Source organism: Prionailurus bengalensis, chromosome A2, assembly GCF_016509475.1.
Source record: "Prionailurus bengalensis isolate Pbe53 chromosome A2, Fcat_Pben_1.1_paternal_pri, whole genome shotgun sequence".
In the NCBI taxonomy this organism is placed as follows: domain Eukaryota; kingdom Metazoa; phylum Chordata; class Mammalia; order Carnivora; family Felidae; genus Prionailurus; species Prionailurus bengalensis.
Window position 1 is genome coordinate 108,933,997 of NC_057348.1, and position 24,037 is coordinate 108,958,033.

Below are 24,037 nucleotides of genomic sequence, written 5' to 3' on the forward strand. Positions count from 1 at the left end.
GTATGTATAAAGATGTTTATCACAGTTTGGAGAAATAAGCTAATTGTGCATTAATGGGAGACTGATTAATTAAATTCTGGTCTGTCCCTACCGTGGAATACTGTACAGTCATGTAAACAATGGAGGGTAACCACATGAATTGATTGGGGAAAATGTCCATGATAAATTGTTACGTGAAATAGGTGCGGAGCAGCCATTTGGTAGTTTAACTTCAGGCAAATTACTTCATTTCTATCTGCCTCAGTTTACTTTTCTGTAAAGTGAAGATCAAGGCTGGTGTAGATTTCAATACACAGAAAGTATTCAGAAAAATAGCTGGTACCCTTGGCAAGTTTCAGCTGTCATCAATGAATAATTCAGTAAAAACAATACATGTTCACACATATAGTTATTTATATAATATATAGAGGTGTATAAGTACATTTAAAAATCTGGAAGGACACATCAAATAGTTATTAATGAACACAATAACAGTTATTAATTCTAAGGAAGCGGGATTAGAGAGGAAATCACATTTTTATATTATTCTGTAGTGATAGATGTTATTCTACTAGCATGTATTACTTTTATAAATATGAAAAAAAATTTAAATGGAAAAAAATGTCCATTAGATTGCTAGGTGTCTAGAAAATAACAAGCACCTGATTAAACAGAGGAATGGATATAACAGGGAGGGAGAATGTAAATCCTTTAAATGACATTTTACCACTTTTGTCTAATAATACCACTTAGGCTTTTCTTAGCTCATTTGTAACTTGAAAATTTCCCTACTATTTTATTCACGTGATGTATATGTATGCTTCAAGAATGATTTATTTTTCATAGTATATCCATTTTAAAAGGAATATTCTGAAGTACAGGCAGCATCTGATTTTAATGTTGATTAATATATTTGATCAATGAGAATATGAATTTAAGAAAAAGATGTAACTTTTGCACTATTTTAATGAATGAGAGTATATTGATGGGCTTAAAAAGTAGTGTTTAATATTTTATTTTGGGAGCCATTTTTCATTGTTCACTTGAATCTGAATCATCTTTTCAATCAGAGGGAAAGGCCAGATTGATACAAAGTGTCTATGATTTTGTCAGTTCTTTTACTGTGTCCCATTCCTGGTATTCCCTGGAGCTTTACACACTGATACTCTCATTCCCTCCATGTTTTTTTTATGAACTTTGAAGGTGGCTTTGTTTTTAATTCACTGACACTTTAATAGGCATAACCTGGGAGTGAAATGGACTAGTTTGATTCCAGTTCTGCCACTTACTCATTACTCATAATACAAATATTTAGACTCACATAACTTCTCTGTAATGTAATAATCCTTTAACTGTCAAGGATAGTAAGTTAATATTGCCCTACCCACTGTACAGAGTTAATGGCATTTCATTGGTGCAAAGTAATGAGAAAGTGAGCAAGGCCCCAGTAGTGATATTGAGCCCTGGGGATCTCAGTAACATGCCTAAGAACTGATGAACTAGAGAAAATAGCCTGGAATAGAGTCAGAGCAATGCGGGGGGTGGGTAGCCTTAAGAAAGAGGAGGGTACTCCACATGACTGAGAGCTCATAGAATGAAAAATGGGAAACGGGGTATAATTACCTTTGCATTGGTTCTCCTTTAACCATCCTGAGGTTGCTACTTTCTCAATTGCCCCCTCTGAAATTGCTCTTTCCAACTCACATCAGAGGGCTTTTCTTTCTTAAGAGGCTTTGTCATATCCTCCATTACCTCATCACCAGGGCTGCTAAGACTGCATGCTCTAAGAAATACCGAGTTTGAATCTTGTTATTTTAGAAAGAGCAGCAGAAACTTAGAAAACCCCTTTCTCACGCAACAGTCTTGTTTTAAAGAATATTATATGCTCTGAACTCAGAAAAATATACGCTGATGTCAAAGCTTAGTGACTTTCCCTGTTTTTTGTGTGTGGAACGATGTAACAAACCCCAAGAAAATGGGTAGCTATAGTATGGGGACAAGGGCACCCCCAACACTGAAAAATATGAAGGACAATAATATATTTCAGTAAATGTTCTGCTCATTATGTAAAACTTACCCTTTCTTCTGTACAAAGTCCAATGTAAATTTTTTATGTAACCTATTCACACCATTCTCCATATGTCTCTTTTTGTTCCCGTGGATGTTATCTATAGCTACGCATAAGTGAACTTGGAAGCAAGGAACTGTGCCTGAGAAAGTCACTTTCCTTAGCATCCAGTTTATAAGTGAGCACGCGCATGTGTTTCTGATGGGTAATACTTACGCTGTGCGTACGACCGACTCATCTGCCATTCAGCCATGCATGTACCTTGTCTGTTATTTTCCTACCTTAGTCCTTTGCTTTATAGACCTGGTTTCTTTTGTTTGACCCACAGCTTCTCCTCTTCCTTAAAGCCTTTTCCGAAACAGAGCAGACAAAGTTGGCAATGCTGTCGGGGATCCTGCTGGGCAACGGCACCCTTCCCGCCACCATCCTCACCAGTCTGTTCACCGACAGCTTAGTCAAAGAAGGTAATGACACTTGCGTTTTCTTACCTGTCATGTGTAAAAAGACAAGTAAAGCCACGGATGATTAGAAAAGTCCCGGCAACTCCTCTTAGTGTTCTCTCCTACCCACCCATCATCCGTATGAGCGAATGTGTGTATGTCTTTAAACAATAAGAATTGTACATGTTTACTGGAGGAAACTGGAAGAAAAAATATGCACACTTGTACAAAGACAAAAACTATTAATGAACTGAATTTCAGGGTGTAAGGCTTAATGCCTGGATCAAATACCCTGAAGTGGATGTCGTCCAAACTGTTTCTCTCAATGTAGTTGCCACTGGCATATTTTGTTGGGAGAATGCTTCATTGTGCTTTGTGGGACATTTAAACTGCCAGGCTCTAGCACCCACCTCTATTTAGTGTAATGAAAAAAGGCCCCTTCATGTTCCCAAATGCCCCCCCCACCAGACTGTTATTTCGCTGGTTAGGACCGTTCTTCTAAACCGTTACCTCTCAAAGTCTTGTGTTCGATGTTCATTTTGATCCCATTTTTAAGATAGTCATTATCTCAGTTTTAGAAAGAAGTCCAGATGGTGGCATCGAAGTCTCGCTTTAATTTTAAGGCAGTAAGAGTTTGATAGGCGTATATACAATCACTTGGTTATGGAATAAAACAAAAGTGGGCTCTTGGAGGAGGATAATGATATTCGAGTTATAATGCAACACAAAACAAAGAGTTATTTTTTCCTTAAAAATAAAAGAGCTTTTGTGAACACATCTGTTTCTTCTTAGAACTTAGTTTCTCTCCTACAAATGTTGGAAGTTCCAGCCTCGTTCATGCCTGCAGTGAAATGGATTGTAGTTTTCTTGTAGCTGAGAAAAGAATAGTAAATTGAGAGTCGAGTGATCTTAGAGATTTTCTATAGTTTTGGGCTTAATATAGCTCAGATTTATGACAGTTCAGATTCTGTAATTTTCATTAGTGTGTTGTTCATATTGTGACATTTTAAAGTGTTTTCCTGAAGAGAATTTGATACTCCACATCTTATTTATGATGTGAGCCATTTTACCCTCAGAAAAACACAAGATAAAATGTAAACAGTAAATGTTAATTATGTTAGATTTCCCTAGCCTTCATAACAGAAAATAATTGTCTTTCTGGTTGTATTAAAATCCTAAGTGATTTCTACAAATTCCTCAAATAATTTGATGGACAATGATGAAGCAAATATAAAATATTAATGGTTATAAAATTTAGATAGTGGGTGTAAGTAACTAACAGTGTTTACAGTTCGAAACACCTGTTTTACCCATAGTGGGTTTTGGGGGGTTTTTTTTGTGGAGGGTGTGGGATCTGTGTGTGTGTGTTTGTTTTGTGTGTGTGTGTGGTTTTTTTTGTTTTGTTTTTTTTTACTCATTCCTCTGCTCATTCGAGTGAAGAAATTTGGGCAAAGTTTGTGTTTGTATAAATGATATATTGATTGAATGCTCTTTCTTGCAACTAACTAGAAGATGGAACTCAAATTGCTGTATAAGAAATTTTGTTCCATATAAGAACCTTTATTTCTTATGTCCAAAACAATAATATTCACGTCTTGGATATTTTCTCCTGTTATTTCTCACTACCAATCATAGCATTATTAACTTTATTCCAAGTATGGTTTCCCTGGTCATTATACGATGTCTGCTGGTACAGTTATGGGACATCCTTTCTTGCTTAGATTCAGTGGGAGAGTACTTCTCAACATAGAATAATTTATCATGCCTTCAGCTGATTGGCCACCATAGGCCACATGACTAGTTTTGGCCCAGTAGCAGTTGCCAGGGAGGCGCCCTGGGCAGATGGGCTTAAAGCGAGGACTCTCAACTAATCATTGCAGAAGGAAATGGTACCAGGACTTAGACTTGAAGTCACCTGGCCTATGCAAAATGGAAATTCTCTTAGGAAAAAAAGGGGGTGTGAGGGATTGAGGCTGCAACAGTGAAGACTTCAGAAAAAATCAGCTTAATATTTCAGCTGTATTTTAACTTGGAAATTTAATAAATGTAACATTAACTTGGAAATTTGTAGTGTTCACAGAGGAACTGTCTTCTAGCTATCTAATTACTTATATTTGGAAATAAATCCTAATGTCAATATGGATATGTAATTGAGTGGTTTTCTGATTAGCATTAGCTCTTTTAGTAATCTCTTTTAAAATATCCAGAAAAGACTTCAGTTTGAAACAGCATCAGTATTTTTATAGCTTGACTCATGAGGTTTTTTTTTTAATTTTTTTTTTTTTAACATTTATTCATTTTTGAGAGTGAGAGAGACAGAGCATGAGCAGAGGAGGGTCAGAGAGAGAGGAAGACACAGAATCAGAAGCAGGCTCCAGGCTCTGAGCTGTCAGCCCAGAGCCCAACACGGGGCTTGAACTCACGGACTGTGAGATCATGACCTGAGCCGAAGTCGGACGCCCAACCGACTGAGCTATCCAGGCACCCCATCATGAGTTTTTTTTTTTTTTTAATGCTTTTTACAAGAAATAAACTTACAAAGTAAATATTGCCTGTTCATCTATAGCTTTATTTATATCTTTCACTATTAATGCATTTTGCCTAGTGTCATTTATCAGCACGTTAATTAACGTGCTGCCATTTCATTTTTATGTCTCAAGATTTAGTTGTTATACCTCAGGATCACTGTTACAGACCTGAAATACTGGTGAACCACAGGTGAAAGAGAAGCAAAAACAAAACAAACAAAAAAACTAGAAAATATTGGGTTTTCAATCTGTTTTGAAACAAGGTAAAAATAAAGACACGGTTACTCCAGGTTGGAATTAGGGAGTCTCACTTTGAAAAATGTTTTAACTGTTTTTCCTTTTCTTTTGAGTAATGGAAACAGAACTATGCCTAAAGAGCTATCCATTTTTCCTCTGTACCAAATCATGTCTTTGAGCAGCAGACTCCGTTCGGGAAACCTAGTGAGCAGCTTGGCCCTGTCTGTCAATTACCGGTGTTTTTGCTTATTAAAAGAATTCAACTCTCACTGTTTCTTTTTCTGTTTCTTTAAACAGGCATTGCAGCCTCATTTGCGGTCAAGCTTTTTAAAGCATGGATGGCAGAAAAAGATGCCAACTCTGTTACCTCTTCTTTGAGAAAAGCCAACTTAGATAAGAGGCTGCTTGTAAGTGTTGTCTGGATAAGGGGTTGATGTTTCTGTCGTGGCTTTGGCAATGCATGACTGAAATGCTTGGGTCTGTGTTAAATCAGAGCATGGTCCCTTTTATTTCTGTATTACTGGCAGAGGGAAATTAATTCCATTTTAACATTTATCATATAAATGAATGGAATCAGAAAATTAAAGAGTCATAACGGACTATTGTGATTTTTGGATCTGGATATTTGTTGAGATTATGTTAACATTGATCAGAATTAACCTTTTTTTTTTTTTGTAACTAGTAAGTATGCAGATTTAACGTTGCAATATGATAAAGTGCCATCAGTCTAATTAAACATTTCTCATGTGTTAGTTTGGAGATGGGTGATACTAATCTCACATACGTATTAATGTGTTAACAGAATAAGAGTTTAAACAGAATTCCTTGTTTATACCAAGACACCATGGAAATGACTTAGCTATTTAAGAAAGCAAACAAATTTGTTATGGTTGATTTGAAGCTCCCACTATCACAGTTGCTTGATTATGTTTTTTATTTCTCTTTCTTTGTGGTTTTCGAAAACAAATGAGGAGAGATATTTTGTTCTTAATATTTCTATCCACTCCCTACAATTTCTTTCTGCTAGAAGTCACACATGTGCAAAAGACAGAGATTTCTGCAAGTGACATTGCTCTTCTAGTCTAGGACAAAGTCTAAAATTGAAAGACGCCCCTTGGGGCGCCTGCCTGGGTGACTCAGTCGGTTGAGCGTCCGACTTCGGCTCAGGTCATGATCTCGCAGTTCATGGGATTGAGCCCTGCTTTGGGTCCTGTGCTGACAGCTCAGAACCTGGAGCCCACTTCCCATTCTGTGTCCCCCTCTCTCTCTGCCCCTCCCTGTCTTGCACTCGGTTTCTCTCTCTCTCTCAAAAATAAATAAACATTAAAAAAATTAAAAAAAAAAGAAAGACACCCTTGCCCTCTTCTCTTCACCTTTTCTCTCCTCGGTTTTCACTTCCACTGTGTTTTAGTGTGCAATTCTGTCTGTCAGTCCAAGGGATTACTGTAAAATGGGCTCCTCCCCTCAGAAAATCCGAGAATAATTTTAACTGTAAATGCTTTTATTCTCTATCTCTTCAAGTTCCTTTGTCTCTTGAAATTTACCTTCAAATAGCCCTTTGGGTATTTCAAGTCTTTAGACTATGATAAAGACCAACGATTAACTAGATGATCATCTAGTTGATTTCTGCCGATAATTATTTTCATTCAGCCTATGTTTCTGTGCCAGACATGCTCCAAGAAGCTATGGAGCCAAGAGAGAACAGGAAGGAAAAGTTCCCTGCCCTCATAGCAACTTACTTTCTCCTGGACTTAGGGCACATCCTTGTGTACAGAAAGAGGAATCATAAAAGATAAGTGAATAGGTCGCCAAGCAGGGTGGAAGTTCATATGAAGGCAACATATTCTCGTCCCTGAGTCTGTGGATTAACTCTATCTGGGCTAGATCCCTCCGTGATCTATACACCTTTTCATTCCGGGACCTAGCCTGCAGGAACACTTCCCATGCAAGCCATTCTGTCCTTATGGGTAAGGGCAGAAACACGGGAGACTGAAGTAAACCCCTCCAGTGCAGTCAAAGCTTACCTTTAGCTGGCCAAAAGTCAGAGTGAAGCCTGGCACTGGGGTAGGAAAGTTCATTCTGTCACAGCTTACTGTTCCACCCTTGCAGCCAGACACAGCAAGGAGGGACTTTAATACTCATTTAAAGAGAGGGGGCACATGACTGGTAATAAAGGTACAGTCTGTTATGGTTTGCCACAAAAGACTCAGGTTTATTTGTTTGTTTGTTTTTAAGTTAATTTTGAAAGAGAGAAAGGGAAAAGAAGGGGAGGGGCAGAGAGGATCTGAAGCAGGCTCCGTGCTGATAGCAGAGAGCCCAGACTCACGAACGGCGAGATCACGACCTGAGCCAAAGTCAGACACTTAGCCAACTAAGCAACCCAGGTGCCCGAGACACAATTATCTCTTAAGGCATCGTTCCTCAAAGATGCCCGTAGGCAGAGCTTGGTTAACTTAATTAGGTTACCTCATAGATTTATTCTTAAAGTGTCTTTCCTTTTTGAGGAATACATCATTTAACTGTTCCTACTTGGTTTCTATGTCTGCATATGTTTTGGGTATGAGAAGCACAGGTAGAAATTTCTAGCAGAAACACTGTAAGCTCCATGAGGACAAGGTAATCCTCTGTGAAGCCTACCTGCTTGATATTTGCTAACTCAGTGAATGAACGAGAAGCAAGAGGGTCAATTTCACCATCAAGGAGGAAATTTTTATTTATTTAACACATACAACAAAATTCTCTCTGGCCGTACTAGTACATTTTAGGGGAAAAGAAGCATATCTCAAAGTTTGCAGTTACCCATTTCTGTAATACAGAAGCAAGAAAAACAGCAAATCTGAAAAGAGGGGATGGGAGGCAACAGACTAAATCAACCATTGATTAGGAAACCATTAAGTAGGAAAACTCTAAGGAATATCAGAGTAGGAGGCAGTTTTCAGTGGCAGAGGAAGATCTCTCTGATAAGGTGACTTTTTTTTAACTGTTTTATTTATTTTGGAGAGCACAAGCTGGGGAGGGGCAGAGAAAGAGGGGGACAGATGATCTGAAGCAGGCTCTGCCCTGACAGCAGCAACCCCAATGCGGGCTCGAACTCATGAACCATGAGATTATGGCCTGAGCCAAAGCCAGACACTTAACTGACTGAGCCACCCAGCTGCCCCAAGGTGACATTTGTGTAAAGACTTGAAGGAGTTGAGGAGTGAGCTTTATAGATATCTCCAGAAGAGTTTTCCAGGCAAAGGGAACAGAATGCAAAGACTTTGGGGGCATGCCATGTTGGGGACAGCAGTGGGGAGTGTTTGGTAAGAACAAAAGTATAGATCAGCTTGGAGACATAGCAGGTCCCATATCATCTAGGAACTTTGGCTTTTATTCTCAGTAAAATGGAAAGCTTTGTGGAAATTGGAAAACTCTGGCTTGGCTTTGAATAGACTCAGAAGCAAGAGCAGAAGCAGGGAGACCTTAATCTAGGGATGAGGTGATGGAGATTTGTGCCTGGGTAGGGTTTTTCTGACTAATGCAAACCATGCTCCAAGCCAGTAAATATCATGATAGGATTTAGACTGACTTTACTTCAGCTTAATCTGAATAATAATCCTCACTGTCTTAAATGTGTCATTTATAAGGACTTTGAATATAGTTCATAAATAAACCCCCAGGAATATGTTTGATATATTCCTCTGAACATAACTTTAGATCAAACTTTGCAGTCACATTCTTCCTAAATTGAATACTCAATGTTGGCACGGAGTAACGGAATAATTACCGGCTATGGGCATAGTCTATGTCCTTAAATATACCTGACTACATAATTTGGGTCAAGCTGTTCAGCCTTGTTGAGACTTAATTTATCCTCTATAAGAGTTTTTACTTTATGTAATTTTCAGGAAAATAGCCACATTTTGATTCCTAGAAGAAAATCAAAATTAAATTTGTTCCCCAAATCCCAAATTTGTTAGACCTTTTGAATGCTAGAACAAATGTCAGTGACTAAATTTCAGTCTGATGTGAAATGTTTGTTTTACCATGAATGCGTTTAATAGCTGCTCCCACCAACTCTTCTGACATTTTGAAACTCCTAACTCAACAGGGGAAGTTATGATACAGAGACTGTTGAAATTTGAGTCGTGTCATAGAAGCCTTTGGCTATGTCCCTCTACATGGTAGCAAAACTATTAGAGATTTTTCTACTGAGATTTTTTACTAGAGGCATATAGCTATTGGCCATATATGTGCAAATCCAACCACCATAAAAATTTGGATCTACTTTTTAGACTGCAGCAGTCTGAAAAATGTGAAAGCTTTGAAAATTACCTTAATATCTTAGCTGGGTGTTGAAGTCACACAGGATTAGAATATGACTAAGTGTTACTGGGACTTTTCCAAGCTGTGTAAGGTAAAATGGAAATGAGGTAAAAATATGCAAGCAGCCATGGTGTATTGCTCTTTAAAAATTTCCAACAGAATTATGTAATGAACTGAAGAGTTGGGAGGGTGGGTTTAGATTAGATCTTGCTGTTACTTAATTTAGAGCCACCATCATTAACAGATATCACAAAAATTCTCTTTAGCTCCAAGCTAGTATTAGACTAATAGCAGCATTTTCTCAGATTGTGAATAGAAGTTCTTGAGATAATAGTCAGTACTGTTTCCTAATATTACCTCACGTCATCTCAGCATTATTAAAACTGACTTTTGGGGCACCTGGGTGGCTCAGGCCATGATCCTAGGGTCATGAGATTCAGTCCTGCATCAGGCTCTGCACTGAACGTGGAGTTTGCTTAAGATTCTCTCCCTTTTCTCTCTCTCTCTGTCTCTCTCTCTCTCCCCCCCCCCCCAACTCCTGCACTCTCTCCCAAATGTATATATACTATACATACGTATATGTATGTATGTATGTATAGTATATATATCAGAAAAACCTGACTTTTGTCCATTAACTTGTAAGTTACGTTATTTGCATTTAATTTAGCAAGTTCACTTCTGTATTCATATATGCTATACTTTGAGTAAAGTGAAAGAAAAAGTAAATAATGGTTCAAAATAGGTGAAGCTAGTTTATATAAGTTGATTAGCATTTTTTTTCTTTCTCTGTAAACCTGTCCGATTTAGAAGGTGCTTAGCAAATGCTCCAGAAAGATACCCAAGATTCATTCATTTGAAAATCATTCTTTGTTCTGTTCTTCCCAGTGTGTGAGATATTCTAAGTGCCATTCTAATATGAAAAGTTTGTCCTTTGTTGCTTGCTGACATTTGAATAGTTTGTTGTGTAACGGTCTTTTTCCTTTTGTCTTCAAGGAACTCTTTCCAGTTAACAGGCAGAGCGTGGATCATTTTGCTAAATACTTCACTGACGCAGGCCTGAAGGAGCTTTCCGACTTCCTCCGAGTCCAGCAGTCCCTGGGCACCAGGAAGGAACTGCAGAAGGAGCTCCAGGAGCGTCTTTCTCAGGAATGCCCAATCAAGGAGGTGGGGACCTGGACTTATTAGATCACTGCAGAACACACGAATGAGAGGATTAACATCGAAGAGCATAGGCTCGACCTTCCTTAAGAAGACCCACCTTTGTTTACTGCTGAGAACTTAATGTACCTGTTCATACCATCTCAGTTGCAAAGTGTTGATTCAGAATCCCCTGGCATATTCCAGAAATTAATGGTTATTTCCACACAAGTGATTTATTTTATCACACTACTGTGATTAACAAAATATTTTCATCTGTCGAATAGATTTGCCATCTACTGTCAGTTATGCACCATTATATGGTGGTTTTTCCATTTAATCACAGATGATATAATATGGTTAAGTATATGATTAGTGTTTGAAATCAACACTATGTATTGCATGCATCACTGGGTATGAATATGTAGGGGTTTTTTTTTTTTTTTTTTAATTTTAAGACAAAAATTTTTGATGGTTTTTGAATTCGTAGCATGGGAAAAGACCAGTTGAACCAATGACTTGTTTGATCATAGTCACAATAACTGCATATCCCTATAATATAAATACTACATTTTTTATAATAATAGTTCATGTAGCTATCGCTGTATCTTTTTAAATTTTTAAAAAATTCCTGCCTGAAGAAAACTTCCCATGTGAACTTTAACAACTTTTATATGACGATCCAAAAATTAAATGAAGTCCTTTCCTTTTGCCATTTACTTCTGAGTCCCAAACCCCTACCACTCTATGTGCCCTAAGCCCCACATGGGACCTTACATGGCTTAAGACTAGAGAATTCTAGACCGATGCTATCCAGCAGATGGAGGTGTTGGAGCAAAAAATATTTCTAAGTCTCATGGCAGTAAGGTCAGCATTATAGTCAGTAACATTTCTCCAAGCAAGACCTTGTGATTTTCCATGAGGTGGAAAAAAAAAGCAAACCCAAAAAACGCTGTGATGCTTCTAGATGCAGAGATGTCGCCTGTCTTTGCATCTTTCTCTGGCCAGCGCAGTCTCTGGGAATTAACCAGAGCTTCTTAACCCATTCCTGATACCTGTGCAACCCAGGCCAACAGGAAAGAAAAGAATGTATTTTCACTAAAAAAGGGGCAATAAGGGGAGTGGTAGTTGTGTTATTCACCAAGTCGTAGTGTACTTGAGGTATAGATTATGGTGTTTTATCACTTTTGAGGACATAACCTCAATTTGTGGTTGTATTTCAAAAGGAAAAGTTTTTTTCCTGACAAGTGTGATATAAAATACATTAGGCTAGACAGACCTTTTATTCCATACTGTCAGATTTGAGGATAAATTTGCATATCAAACATAATTTTAAGGGGAAAATAACCTGTCCAGTGTTGCTGCATTAATATGTATCATATAAAAAATGGCTTTGGCACTTTACAGCTTATTTTCATGGCTCATGAGAGTCTAAAGTAATGATTAAGAATGAATTCTGGTAAACCGACTTGTACAAACCCAACACGTTATTCATCTAGAGGTTTAGAGTTGTGAGTTGGAGGTAAAGATTCACAGCTCTGTGAGCTAATTTCAAACCCAGAGAGTCAAACCAGCTCAAGTCGTCTGTTCTGCTGGACCCAAAGGGGTGCTGCATGTAAAAGAATAACTTCTAAGAAACAAAGATTCCTTCTCACTTCCTATTATCCAGCAGCTCCTGGCCAGAGATAAGCCTATTAATTTTGGAACTAAAAATAAATCTGCTTTGAGAACAAATCATTGTGTTTTTCCTCCCTCTTGTAATCTGAGAGTATGTACTGGGAAGGGAGGGGCTGAGCAGAATATTTATCCACCCAAAGCCTTTTACTGACCAGGCATGGTGACAGGGAAACTGCCATCTGCCTGTTAACTCTCTGACCCCTTTTTCCATGAAATGTAGGTGGTGCTCTATGTTAAGGAAGAAATGAAGAGGAATGATCTTCCGGAAACAGCAGTGATTGGACTTCTGTGGACCTGTATAATGAATGCTGTTGAATGGAACAAGAAGGAAGAACTCGTTGCAGAGCAGGCCCTTAAGCATCTGAAGGTACGGGATCAACAGGAAACTGTCTTGGCCACAGACCAATTGTAGCTCTTAACTGTATGATACGTGGGTTCTAACTGCCGTTCACCCAGTTTGGGCCAAAGGCATTATTTCCCGTCTAAGAGTAAAGTCTTACTAAACACAGTGTCAGAAAACACACAGAATAATTAAAGTTAAAGAGAAATACGGTCTAACTGTATTGGTTTCCTTTTACATGACACAAAAATTCCTGGTAATATTTTTGTTTAAGTAAACTACAAATTGGTATTAGAATTTGAAAAGTATCTGCTCCTGAAACCAGTATTGTACTGTAACTAAATAGCATTTAAATAAAAATTCCAAAACATTTGAAAAGTATCTGAGTGGTGGAAGAGATCAACCGATCGTGTAAATAGCATGTTTTTGAGCAAGGATAAATGTTTTTGCTTTCATTAATTGTCTTCTCCCTATAAAACTATATTAAGATGAGTGAAAGACATATCTTCCTTCAGAGTTTACATTTGAATTGGGAAGTCAAAGACTACCTAGTAGAGGGGCACCTGGTTAGCTCAGTCGGTTGAGCATCCATCTCTTGATTTCACCTCAGGTCATGATCTCACGGTTCATGGGATCAAGCCCCACCTCGGGCTCTGCACTGACAGCACAGAGTCTGCTTGGGATTCTCTCTCTCCCTCTCTCTTCGCCCCTCCCCTCCTCACATGCACACACTCTTTCCTTCTCTCAAGATACAAATAAATGTAAAATAAAAAGACTGCCTAGTGGAAACTAGGTAGCATACAAATTAAAGATAATCCTCTGTGTTTAGAACAGAGGAGTGAGTGAAATCTGCAGGTTAAGTTGATCAGGGAAAGCTCCTTGGAGGAGATTTGTGTTGAAATGAGAAAACGTTGGCTCAACATCAGTGACTAGAAGCCAAGGACAATTAGGACAAAGGGAACAATAGGAACTAAGCCATAAAGATGACCTGTGAGGGTGTCTGGGATGTCTAGGGAAAGAACTCCACACTCCACCAGTACTAAATGTGGCTACCCCAAGACCTCACTCTGCCTCCTTTTCATAGTGCCCTTTAAACAGTAGCATAAGTTACCTTTAATATTGTCAATTTTATTTGGTCTCTTTTAGTGGGTACATTGAGAGAAATCTGATAAGATGCTGGGCTAAAAAATTAATTTTGATTGGACACAATGTTCTAATGAGATAACCCTTAAAGTGAAAGCTTCCTAAAGAAATCTCCAGATTTCTGTTGTGTTTCAAGTATTGTCTCTGTACCTCCCAAGAAAGTTAATGGTTGGTTTTACTCCCCACTTGTATTTCAGCAATACGCTCCACTCCTGGCTGTGTTCAGCTCCCAAGGCCAGTCAGAGCTGATCCTCCTCCAGAAGGTTCAAGAATACTGTTATGACAACATCCATTTCATGAAAGCTTTTCAGAAGATCGTGGTTCTCTTTTATAAAGGTATCTATCCATATTGCCCTACCGCTCTGTTTCCCGGTTTTGTTGAAGATCTTTGAGGGCCAGCGCAAGGCCTAAGGCAGAGGGAGACATGGGATTCATGCTAAACTTTGTAAGTTTTAGTGAGACAGCCGTATTATGTTAGAAGAGAGAAAGTGTATATGCCACATATTCATGGTCTCAAGAACCAGCCTGATGAAGCCCCTGGGCACATTGCCAGAAGACTACTGATAAACCGGTTATTATTTTGCGGGGGGGGGGGGGGGGGGGGGGGGGTGAAAAAGACTGTAATAACAGAAAGTAATTAGGTCTATTTTTGAATTGTAAGAATTAGCTCTAATAACTATAATTACCAAAGTCTGCCTATAGTATATTGAGATCTTCTCAGATGCCATAAAGCTGACTAAAATTATTGAAATAATTAGCTTTTTACTTTGTATTTTAATTATTTGGCCCAGCCATTCTCCTGTTTTTCAGGGAAATGACTATTTTTAGATTTCCCTTTACTGTCTTTTCATTATATTTGTAAGGATTAGGTTGTCATGGCAACTGGCACTGCCTTCAATAAATGAATGCTATTAGGGTTTTAACTGATCTCCATCTCTATACCTACAGTATATAAAAAATAATCCTGGACTATTCTTTGGTCTGAGTTCATGTAGTTTTATGGGGGAGGAGGGAAGAACACTTAGGAAATAACACATTTTGAACATTATAAAAATATGTTTGCTAGAAGGTACGGCAATCTTAAATGGCAATTTAATATAGAAAGAAAAAGTAAAGTACAAATTAACATCAGCCAAATCTTTCTTTTCCTTTTGATGTGTTCTTAAATTTGTCTACTTTTTTAATGTGTATTTTGAGAGAGAGAGAGAGCGAACAAGCAAATTGGGGAGGGCAGGAGAGAGAGGGACACAGAGGATCCAAAGTAGGCTCTCTGCTGTCAGCAGGGCTCAACCTCGTGAACTGTGAGATCATGACCTGAGCCAAAGTCCAGTGCTCAACCAACTGAGCCACTGAGGCACCTCTTACATTTGTCTATCTTGGATGATCATTTGGGCAAATTAGTATAAAAATTTTACATCATTTATTAATGACTACTTTATAGATGTTAATGGCACTTCACAGAGTCTTAACTGGCCGTCAAGATTCTTCAGATGGATATATATCTTGCCCCGGGTGTTTGGGTGATAATTTACTTTCTCAGCATTAAGGTATTCGGCACAATCTTTACTATATCAGTAGGAGAAAGTACTGACTGCTAAGTCTCATTTGAAGTAATTTGGGTTTTCCTCCAGCCAGATCCAAGTTAGGTCCTCTTGGACATGGTCATGAGAGTCAACATCCTAAAACTAGGGCATAAATGGTTTCCATGGTTAGCCATCAGAACCAAATCTGCAGATCATATTGCCAGCCCACCTTCTTTAGCAGCCAAGGAGAAGCCATGCCCATCTAGCCTATGGCCATTCTATCCACATGCACCATAGCAGACTCCACTGTAAACAGGTAGAGACACCTCTGAAATTTGTTTCCCATTTGCTTTGTGAGTGGCTAGTATTTTCCACTACAGAAAAGCGAACTGTTTATAAACTAGTGCCTAAGCCCACAATTTGCTTTCTTGTCATTTAATAGCTAACCCAACCAGTGTCTCTAACCAAATCTTTTTGTAACTGAAACATATGTGTTGGAACTTTATCTGTAGGAGCACCTCATTTTATTATTGAACTTATTCACCAAAACAAACAAAAAAAACCCTACTGTTTTGTCAGTAATGGCATCTATTAAAACACTTTTCCAAATTTCTCATTTTAACCATCAGTGTCAACATCCTTCCCCGTTGACCTCCTTTTAAAAACTACTGACAAAACCGGTTGCTTTCAGGTATTTCCTCTTGTTCGGCCCCATATGCTAAGGAACAGTGACCAGAAATGATAAAATAACCAAGAAATGGGTACCAAAAAGTAAAAAAGGAGAAGAATAAACTCTTCCTTAGGCCATTGATAGCTAGGTGGTCACTTTTTAAATAACCAAAAGTTAGTAAGGTCTGTGGAAAGTATGAGCAGACCCACGGGAACATAGGAAGGTGTCAACGTCAATTTTATTCTGGCCTAGTTCTTTTTGTAAATGAAATCAGGAAACTGTAAAATGAATACCGAAAATAAATCATTGAGAAGTTAAAACTAAGTGTTATTTTCTAGGTAATTTCATAATTTCGCACAAAATTGTATATCTAGTCTTTTTCTGAAAGAAGTAATTATATATATATTTTTTTCTTGGAAACATGGAATCCCCGAGGAGCGATTATTCCATCCCATTTTTTTTTAAATTTTTTTTTTTTTAACGTTTATTTATTTTTGAGACAGAGGGAGACAGAGCATGAACGGCGGAGGGTCAGAGAGAGGGTGACACAGAATTTGAAACAGGCTCCAGGCTCTGAGCTGTCAGCACAGAGCCCGATGCGGGGTTCGAACTCACGGACTGCGAGATCATGACCTGAGCCGAAGTCGGCCGCTTAACCGACTGAGCCACCCAGGCGCCCCTCCATCCCATTTTTTAAGAGAGTTATGGTGTTTACCTTCTTACCTTTTTTGGACAGTGGTCTTTTATTTGACCTAATTTTATCCAACAAATATCTGGGCACCAGGAGACATATGTTATTTGTTTTTACAAGGATTTGGATGTCCTTGTTCTGTAAAAAAATAACACCTGGAAAGGCTTGATGAACAGTGTTGTGTACTAAAGCCCTCTTTTCCCAGTGCTATAACACATATGAATCACCTGGAGAGCTTGTTAAAATACAGATTCCCCAGGGATTTGGGTTCTTTTTAATTTTTTAATGTTTATTTTTGAGAGAGAGAGAGAGAGAGCATGAGCAGGGGAGAGGCAGAGAGAGAGGGAGACACAGAATCTGAAGCAGGCTCCAGGCTCTGAGCTGGCAGCATGTAGCCCAGTACAGGGCTCGAACCCATGAACCAGGAGATCATGACCTAAGCCGAAGTCAGACACTTAACTGACTGAGCCAACCTTTGGGGATTCAGGTTCTGAAGGTGGGTCCAGGGTTGGGCCCACAAATTTGCATTTTGAGAAATTTCCAGGTGATGCTGTGACTGTTGGTCAGGACCACTTGTCTGATGGGTCATTAAATGCCAGAAATGACAAATTCCGTGAACTATGGTAACATGTTTCAAGATTATACTTCTCATTAATTCCACGTACACATACACATTCAACAAATATCAAATAGTATCTTGTTTGTGTCTTTTATGTAATGATGTGGATTCCTTTTATTTACTATAAGGAACACTTTGCTTTATAGCAGGGTTTTTTTTTTTTTTTTAATAGAAATAATTTCTTCTTTCCCATTTAATCTATTATGTACGCACACATCTTCTCTGTATTTCTAGAACTTGAGGATGACAGAAACTTGGGAATTTGATTCCCCATGTCTCTGACAAACCTATTTTTTTTTAACAAATGCCATTATTGAAAGATTTTTTTTTAACATATAAATAACAGGGAAATAAAAGTGAATAAACTGTAAATAATAATACTTTTCACTAATGAACTAAAAAAGTGGTGATCTGTCATTTAGTAAAGATTCTCTTTCTGATTTAAATCTAGATTTTTGTATTTCTGTGCAGTAGGAAAAATAAATCCATCACTAACCTTCAATCATTACATTATTCATTGTTGAAATAATTTCTTTCTCTTCCTTTCTAAAGCCAAGTACCATACTCTCAGTATGTCCATCTGAGAGAAATATAAACCTGTCAGGTACTGGCACTATCTGTGTCATGGGTTTATTGTTTGCAGATACTTCTTAGGTTAATTTCTGTCCCTTGTGGATATTTTTCTGAAAGAAACTTCCTGTTCTCATTCTAAAAAAAAAAAAGGTGAGTGGCCTTCTCGCCATACATTATCAATATTCTTAGGGTAAATTATTTTTCACTTAATGTCCCTGTGTGATGCCCGTAATGAATTTTTTAGTTCATTAAAAAATAATGAATTTCCTAAGTTCCAAGTCATAGTTTTTAACTTAAATATGTAAGTAATGTTCTCGAAAGCTTTGGCATTCTCAAACCACTCGTACAGTAATTCCTCTTTGATCATCACAAAAACCTAACATTTAAATTCTAACTCTGCAAATTGAGAAATATGTAGTTGTTCTCATCGAGTTAATTAATCTGTCCATCATACATTTATTGAATGCATAGGAGATGGCCGGCCTTCCATTAAATGCTGGAAGTGAGTTAATGAACAGAATAGTTCCTGAGTTCCTGGATTTCAGAGTGTAGAAGAAAACCAAGGATTACAGTCCTCGTTTCATTTCTAAAATGAGGCTCACACAGAGGGTGATACTGAGGAAGGACACACAGCATTCCACCAGACGTGATGAGGAAGTTGGCCAGACAGGATAGAGAAAATTATTTTTTAATCTGAGGGAGTTCTACATGCAATTGTAGGATGTCTGCTTTTCTTATGGGACTTGCACTGATATTCTGTATTCCTAGTAGGATTTCTCTGGGAGATCCCAGCAAACACTTTGCTGCTTCTCTCTATTAATGAGAACTCTCCCCACTTTTCCTTAGTGGAGAGAAAAAAAGTTCTCTCTTTATTTCTCAAGAAGTTCTTTCCTCTTTAGATTAGACTTTTCACTAAACAAAAGTTGAGTGTCTTTTTAAGCTTTTCGATGTTTGTGCTTTGCCCCCTAAGTTGCCCTGGGTGGTTGCTTTTGTCCTTTTGTTATTATTTATTCCCCCCTCTACGAGGAATACGGTCTTGCAGGCAGAATTCATTACAAAATTAGGCTTTTCTAAGAACTCAGCTTTGCACCTGGTCTCCTTTTCTGCTAACAGTGTATCTGATAAGTTTTACCTAATGATCTAATATCTGTGGTTGACAAGATTTTAGTAGCTGCATGCCCTCTTTCAGCCTCTGTGGGGCAATAAAACACATGAATGAGTTCTCCATCTTCAGAAGAAAAACCTGAGAAAAAATAATAACCTTAAAGTGCAGCCTCAATCAGCTTTCCACCATGAGCATGGTATCACCACAATTCATTAAAGTGGGGAGTTAACATAGCATTTCCCTATGTGTTTGTCACATTTTAAATTCCATTTGTTTTATAATAATAATAGTTCTGTAGTACTTGCGTATAATTTATAAGCTGAAAAGCATACATATGTTGGTTGTATGCGCTCAAAATTGTCCCATTAGGGGAGCATGATCAAAAAAGTTTGGAACAAAAGCTGTCTAAGTCACAAACATCTTAAAAATGTTACAAAGACAAAATATTAAAAAGGCCATTTATTTATTTAAAGTTTATTTATTTTTGAGAGAGAGAGAGAGAGCAAGCACACAAAAGTGGGTTAGGAGCAGAGAGGGAGAGAGAATCCCAACCAGGCTCCACACTGTCAGCACAGAGCCCGATGCCGGGATCAAACCCACAAACCATGAGATCGTGACCTGAGGCAAAGCCTGGCACTTGACTGACTGAGCCACCCAGGAGCCCTAAATAGGACCTTTAAGCTCCATGTTGGAGGGGCACCTAGATGGCTCAGTCAGTTACTAGTCCAACTTCGGCTCAGGTCATGATCTCACGGTTGTGAGTTCGAGCCCCACATGGGCTCTGCGCTGACAGCTCAGGACCTGGAACCTGCTTCAGATTCTGTGTCTCCCATTTCTCCGCTCTTCCCCCACTCCACACACACATACTCTCTCTCTCTCTGTCTCTTTCTCTCTCAAAAATAAATAAACTTTAAAGTAAATAGATAAATAACATAAAATCCATGTCGGAGCTAATAAGTGTTCTCAAAGTCTGCGCAAAGCAGCCTTGCACAAGAACAAGTCACTTCCTCAGGCTGGGAAGCATTTGCTCCTCTCCTCAACCAACACTGGGATTCGATGGCAGTTTTTCATCGTTGTGAGTGCAGGGTGTGAGTTGGAAGTGGAAGCTAAAAGCTAACAATAATTCTCTAGGACAACTGATTCTGATTTTTACACCGAATTCTTATAGATGAGTAAATCCAGACTTTTTTCTCCCTTTACACTTTGTAGTGTATTTCTTAATAAAAACAAACAAAACAAACTTGATATTTTCTAAAACCAGTCCTGTGCATTTTTCGTCAGTTCATTCTCTTCCATTGAATCCAAGCCAGTTATTAATTTTGAAAAAAAAAAAAAAAAATTTCAGGTTTTGGTTATGAAAACATCAGTGGTGTTTTCAATGAAAACAATAGTGGTGTTTTCATTGAAAACAATCTCACTATTTTTCTCATTTTTTGTAAGTTAAAATTCTCTTTCAACTGCACAAACATCATTAGCATGATTTATCGGCATTTTTGGTGGATTGCGCAGGCATTGAGGACAATAATATCCTTTTTATCTGCATCCCATCTCGTTTCTTACTCTGAAATCTGAAAAGACAACCCATTGGAACATTGGCAAAATATGTAGACTATCATTTTCATATTTTCCTTCCTAAACATTAAATGGTCTAAATTAATGGTAACTTGAGGGTTTCAAGGCACATTTCTGGAGTTTAGAATTTAAGGTAACGAGTATTAGTAGATAATTCATTTTGCTGGAAACCTGTAAGAAGTCCACCTAATGTCTCTTTTTCTCTTAATGGAGTACAAGGAAAACATTACTCTTGTGACTTAAGATATTATGCTATAAGAGATTCATGACTTAGCAGTAGAATAAACATAGGGGCACCTGGGTGGCTTGGTCAGCTAAGCATCTGACACTTGATTTCAGCTCAGGTCCATGATCTCATGGTTTGTGAGATTCAGCTCCACAGAGACCTCTGCACTGAGCATGGAGCCAGCTTGAGATTCTCTCTCTCTCTCTCTCTCTCTCTCTCTCTCTCTCTCTGTGCCCCTTCCCCCACTCACACTCTTAATATAAACTTAAAAAAAAAGAGAGAGTAATATAGGATTTTGAGTGTGTTGGTCCTGTGATACACCCAGAAAGCTGATCTTCATATTTAATTGTAAATAGCCTTATTACATTCTAGTTATGTGTTTTTATTTGCCATTTTGTTTCCTCCTAAAAGAGTAAATCGCCTTAAAAGACCAGTCATTTGAGGTTGCTATTTAATCAAGACGTGTTTGGAATTGGCAGGACACATAGTGTTCTGAATCGCTGGAATTGCTGATTCATTTGCAAAATTACAAAATAACCCAGTTTCCTACCAGCAAATTAGCACTGAGAAAGACTTCCAAGTCCCAGTAGTGACTCACAGATAAGCTTGCAATATATCATACCTGATGAGATGTATATCGTCGTCATCACTAAAGTATTTGCCAAGCTAACTCCCAAAATACAGCACTGTGCTATATTGGAAATGAGCTTGGTTCCTGTTTTCTTGATAAGTGTCAGATATGGAGTTCTTTTATAACAGCACTTTTAATATTTAAAGTCATTGCTTTCTATTAAATTATGAGACATAAAGTTGCTTTTTTTTACAAAAACATCATATTTATGTAGTAACTTGGAAATCTTTGCTTTGAAATTGCAGCTGATGTACTAAGTGAAGAAGCAATATTGAAATGGTACAAAGAAGCACATGTTGCCAAAGGCAAAAGTGTTTTTCTTGACCAGATGAAGAAATTCGTTGAGTGGCTACAAAACGCAGAAGAAGGTATGATTCCATTTACCACTTTGGTGGTAATTTAGCAAATACTTTCTCATTATAATTTAAGGTATCTACCTCTTGCACAGATTTTTGTTGTTGTAGTTGCTTCTCTAAAACTGAAGGTCTTAGGGTGTCTTCCATATCAAGCATCTTGCCTATAATCTTAGCCTTCCTTTCTGAAATCAAAGCAATGAAAAGTGCTATGTGTTAAAAAACAAGAGACAACCTTTTCAATTATCCACCCTATAGGAGACAAGGGGGAAGAAATCATCAGCAGTTGTGAAAGGAGGAAAAAAAGTATTTGGCTTAATTACACATTATGGGATTATTATTAACCAGTTGACTGGTGCTGAAAATGGGAATACAAGGTGGAAGAATAATAATGGATGAGAGTGAATCCCACTAAGCCTGAGAAGTTTATTTTAGATGACCCAGAAGGATGAAAGTAATTACAGTCTTCAATAATATTTATGAGCATGCTGCATTATTAGAAAGGCAAAGTTCAACTACTAGGTATTTATCCAGGAGATACAGGTATGCTGTTTTGAAGGGGCACACACACCCCAATGTTTACAGCAGCATTATCAACAATAGCCAAAGTATGGAAAAAGCCAAAATGTCCATTGATGGATGAATGGGTAAAGAAGAGATGAATATATACAATGGAGTATTACTCGGCCATCAAAAAGAATGAAATCTTGCCATTTGCAACTACGTGGATGGAACTGGAGGGTATTATGCTAAGTGAAATTAGTCAGTCAGAGAAAGACAAATACATGAATTCACTCATGAGGACTTTAAGAGACAAAACAGATGAACATAAAGGAAGGGAAACAAAAATAATATACAAACAGGGAGGGGGACAAAACAGAAGAGACTCATAAATATGGAGAACAAACTGAGGGTTACTGGATGGGTTGTTGGAGGCGGGATGGGCTAAATGGGTAAGGGGCTTAAGGAATCCACTCCTGAAATCATTATTGCACTATAGGCTAACTAACTTGGATGTAAATTAAAAAAAAAAAAAAAAAAAAATCCACATCTTAAACTCACCAAGTTGTGCATGTTAAATATGTATAACTTTTTGTGTATCAGTCATAGGTCAATGAAATGGTTTTAAAAAATAAACAAATAAAATAAAAATTAAAAAATGGAAAGGCAAAGTTCATTTAAAAGCAAAAAAGAATGAATGTTTGACTGTTTTTCCTAGTCAATGCATGACCAGGGCAAAAAACAATGCCTTTTGGGGGTTGGGGTAGGTAGCATATTGGAAACTCTTTCATGACTCTAAAGGAGTCTTTGGGGGCCCCTGGCTGGCTCAGTTGAGAAAGTCTTCAACTCTCCATCTCAGGGTTGAAAGTTCGAGCCCCATGTTGAGCATAACGTTTACTTAATAAACATTTTACAAAAGGAATCTCTGAATAAAAAACCTGACTTTTCTCTCTCATCTCTCCTAGAATCTGAGTCAGAAGGTGAAGAAAATTAGATGGCTCAAGAAGCACAACAGGCCACCACACAACACTTTTACTGGGAATGCTGAACCATTTGAGAAGAGAAAACTTGGCTTCCGTTTTCACAAAGGAAAAAAAAAAATAGGATAGGTTGCCCTTGTGCGAAGGGGAAATGGTTTTTGTTTTCGTTTTGTTTTTAAATGGAGCCCTGAGGCATCAGCTATTATACTTGGGACTCTACCTCTCACTCACTATATGCTAACTTAAAGCCATTCAACAAGGAGTCCAGTAGGTATCTGAAATTCAATACTCAACAGACTCCTCTTTTTTAGCTGTATTTTTCAGGTACTGTGTGGTGAACGCCCCACTGGTGTCTATTACAGGGCCACTTTGGTAGTTGTGTATCTGCTCGTGTATGTGATTTGACAAACCAGTTTTTTAAAATAAATGGCTTTTTAAAAATCTGGGCTTATATTCTCAGAGCTTTTATTTCTTCAGAGCACACGGCTTCTTCCACAGATGACATTTCAGCGTTAGGCTTTTTTTCTCCATCCAGAATTTTGAAAGGTTCCTCTCTTGTCATCTATAAAAACAACTCTGTTCCTTTTGCCATGATAAGTACCACATCTCAGTTGTCTTCATACTGAAATGGAAATTCACCCAAAATACATGCATGTTAGCACAAACACCAGGAAGTGATCGTATTAACAGTTTTTAGGTATGTAAATACATTGTTCCACACTTCTTGTGTTTACCCTCA

General features: G+C 38.0%; 1 protein-coding gene across 2 annotated transcripts in view; it reads left to right on the top strand.

Moving 5' to 3' along the window:
- BZW2 (basic leucine zipper and W2 domains 2) overlaps window positions 1–23,741 on the top strand; it is a 63,464-nt gene extending 39,723 nt beyond the window's left edge. For both annotated transcript variants that reach the window (XM_043589025.1, XM_043589026.1), the window contains exons 6-12: window positions 2,376–2,511; window positions 5,550–5,659; window positions 10,551–10,721; window positions 12,592–12,738; window positions 14,052–14,190; window positions 21,710–21,832; window positions 23,284–23,741. In XM_043589025.1, coding sequence (XP_043444960.1) covers window positions 2,376–2,511; window positions 5,550–5,659; window positions 10,551–10,721; window positions 12,592–12,738; window positions 14,052–14,190; window positions 21,710–21,832; window positions 23,284–23,312 — 855 coding nt within the window. In that variant the 3' untranslated portion in view covers window positions 23,313–23,741. The remainder of the gene's footprint in view (window positions 1–2,375; window positions 2,512–5,549; window positions 5,660–10,550; window positions 10,722–12,591; window positions 12,739–14,051; window positions 14,191–21,709; window positions 21,833–23,283) is intronic.
- Window positions 23,742–24,037: the final 296 nt, after the last annotated feature.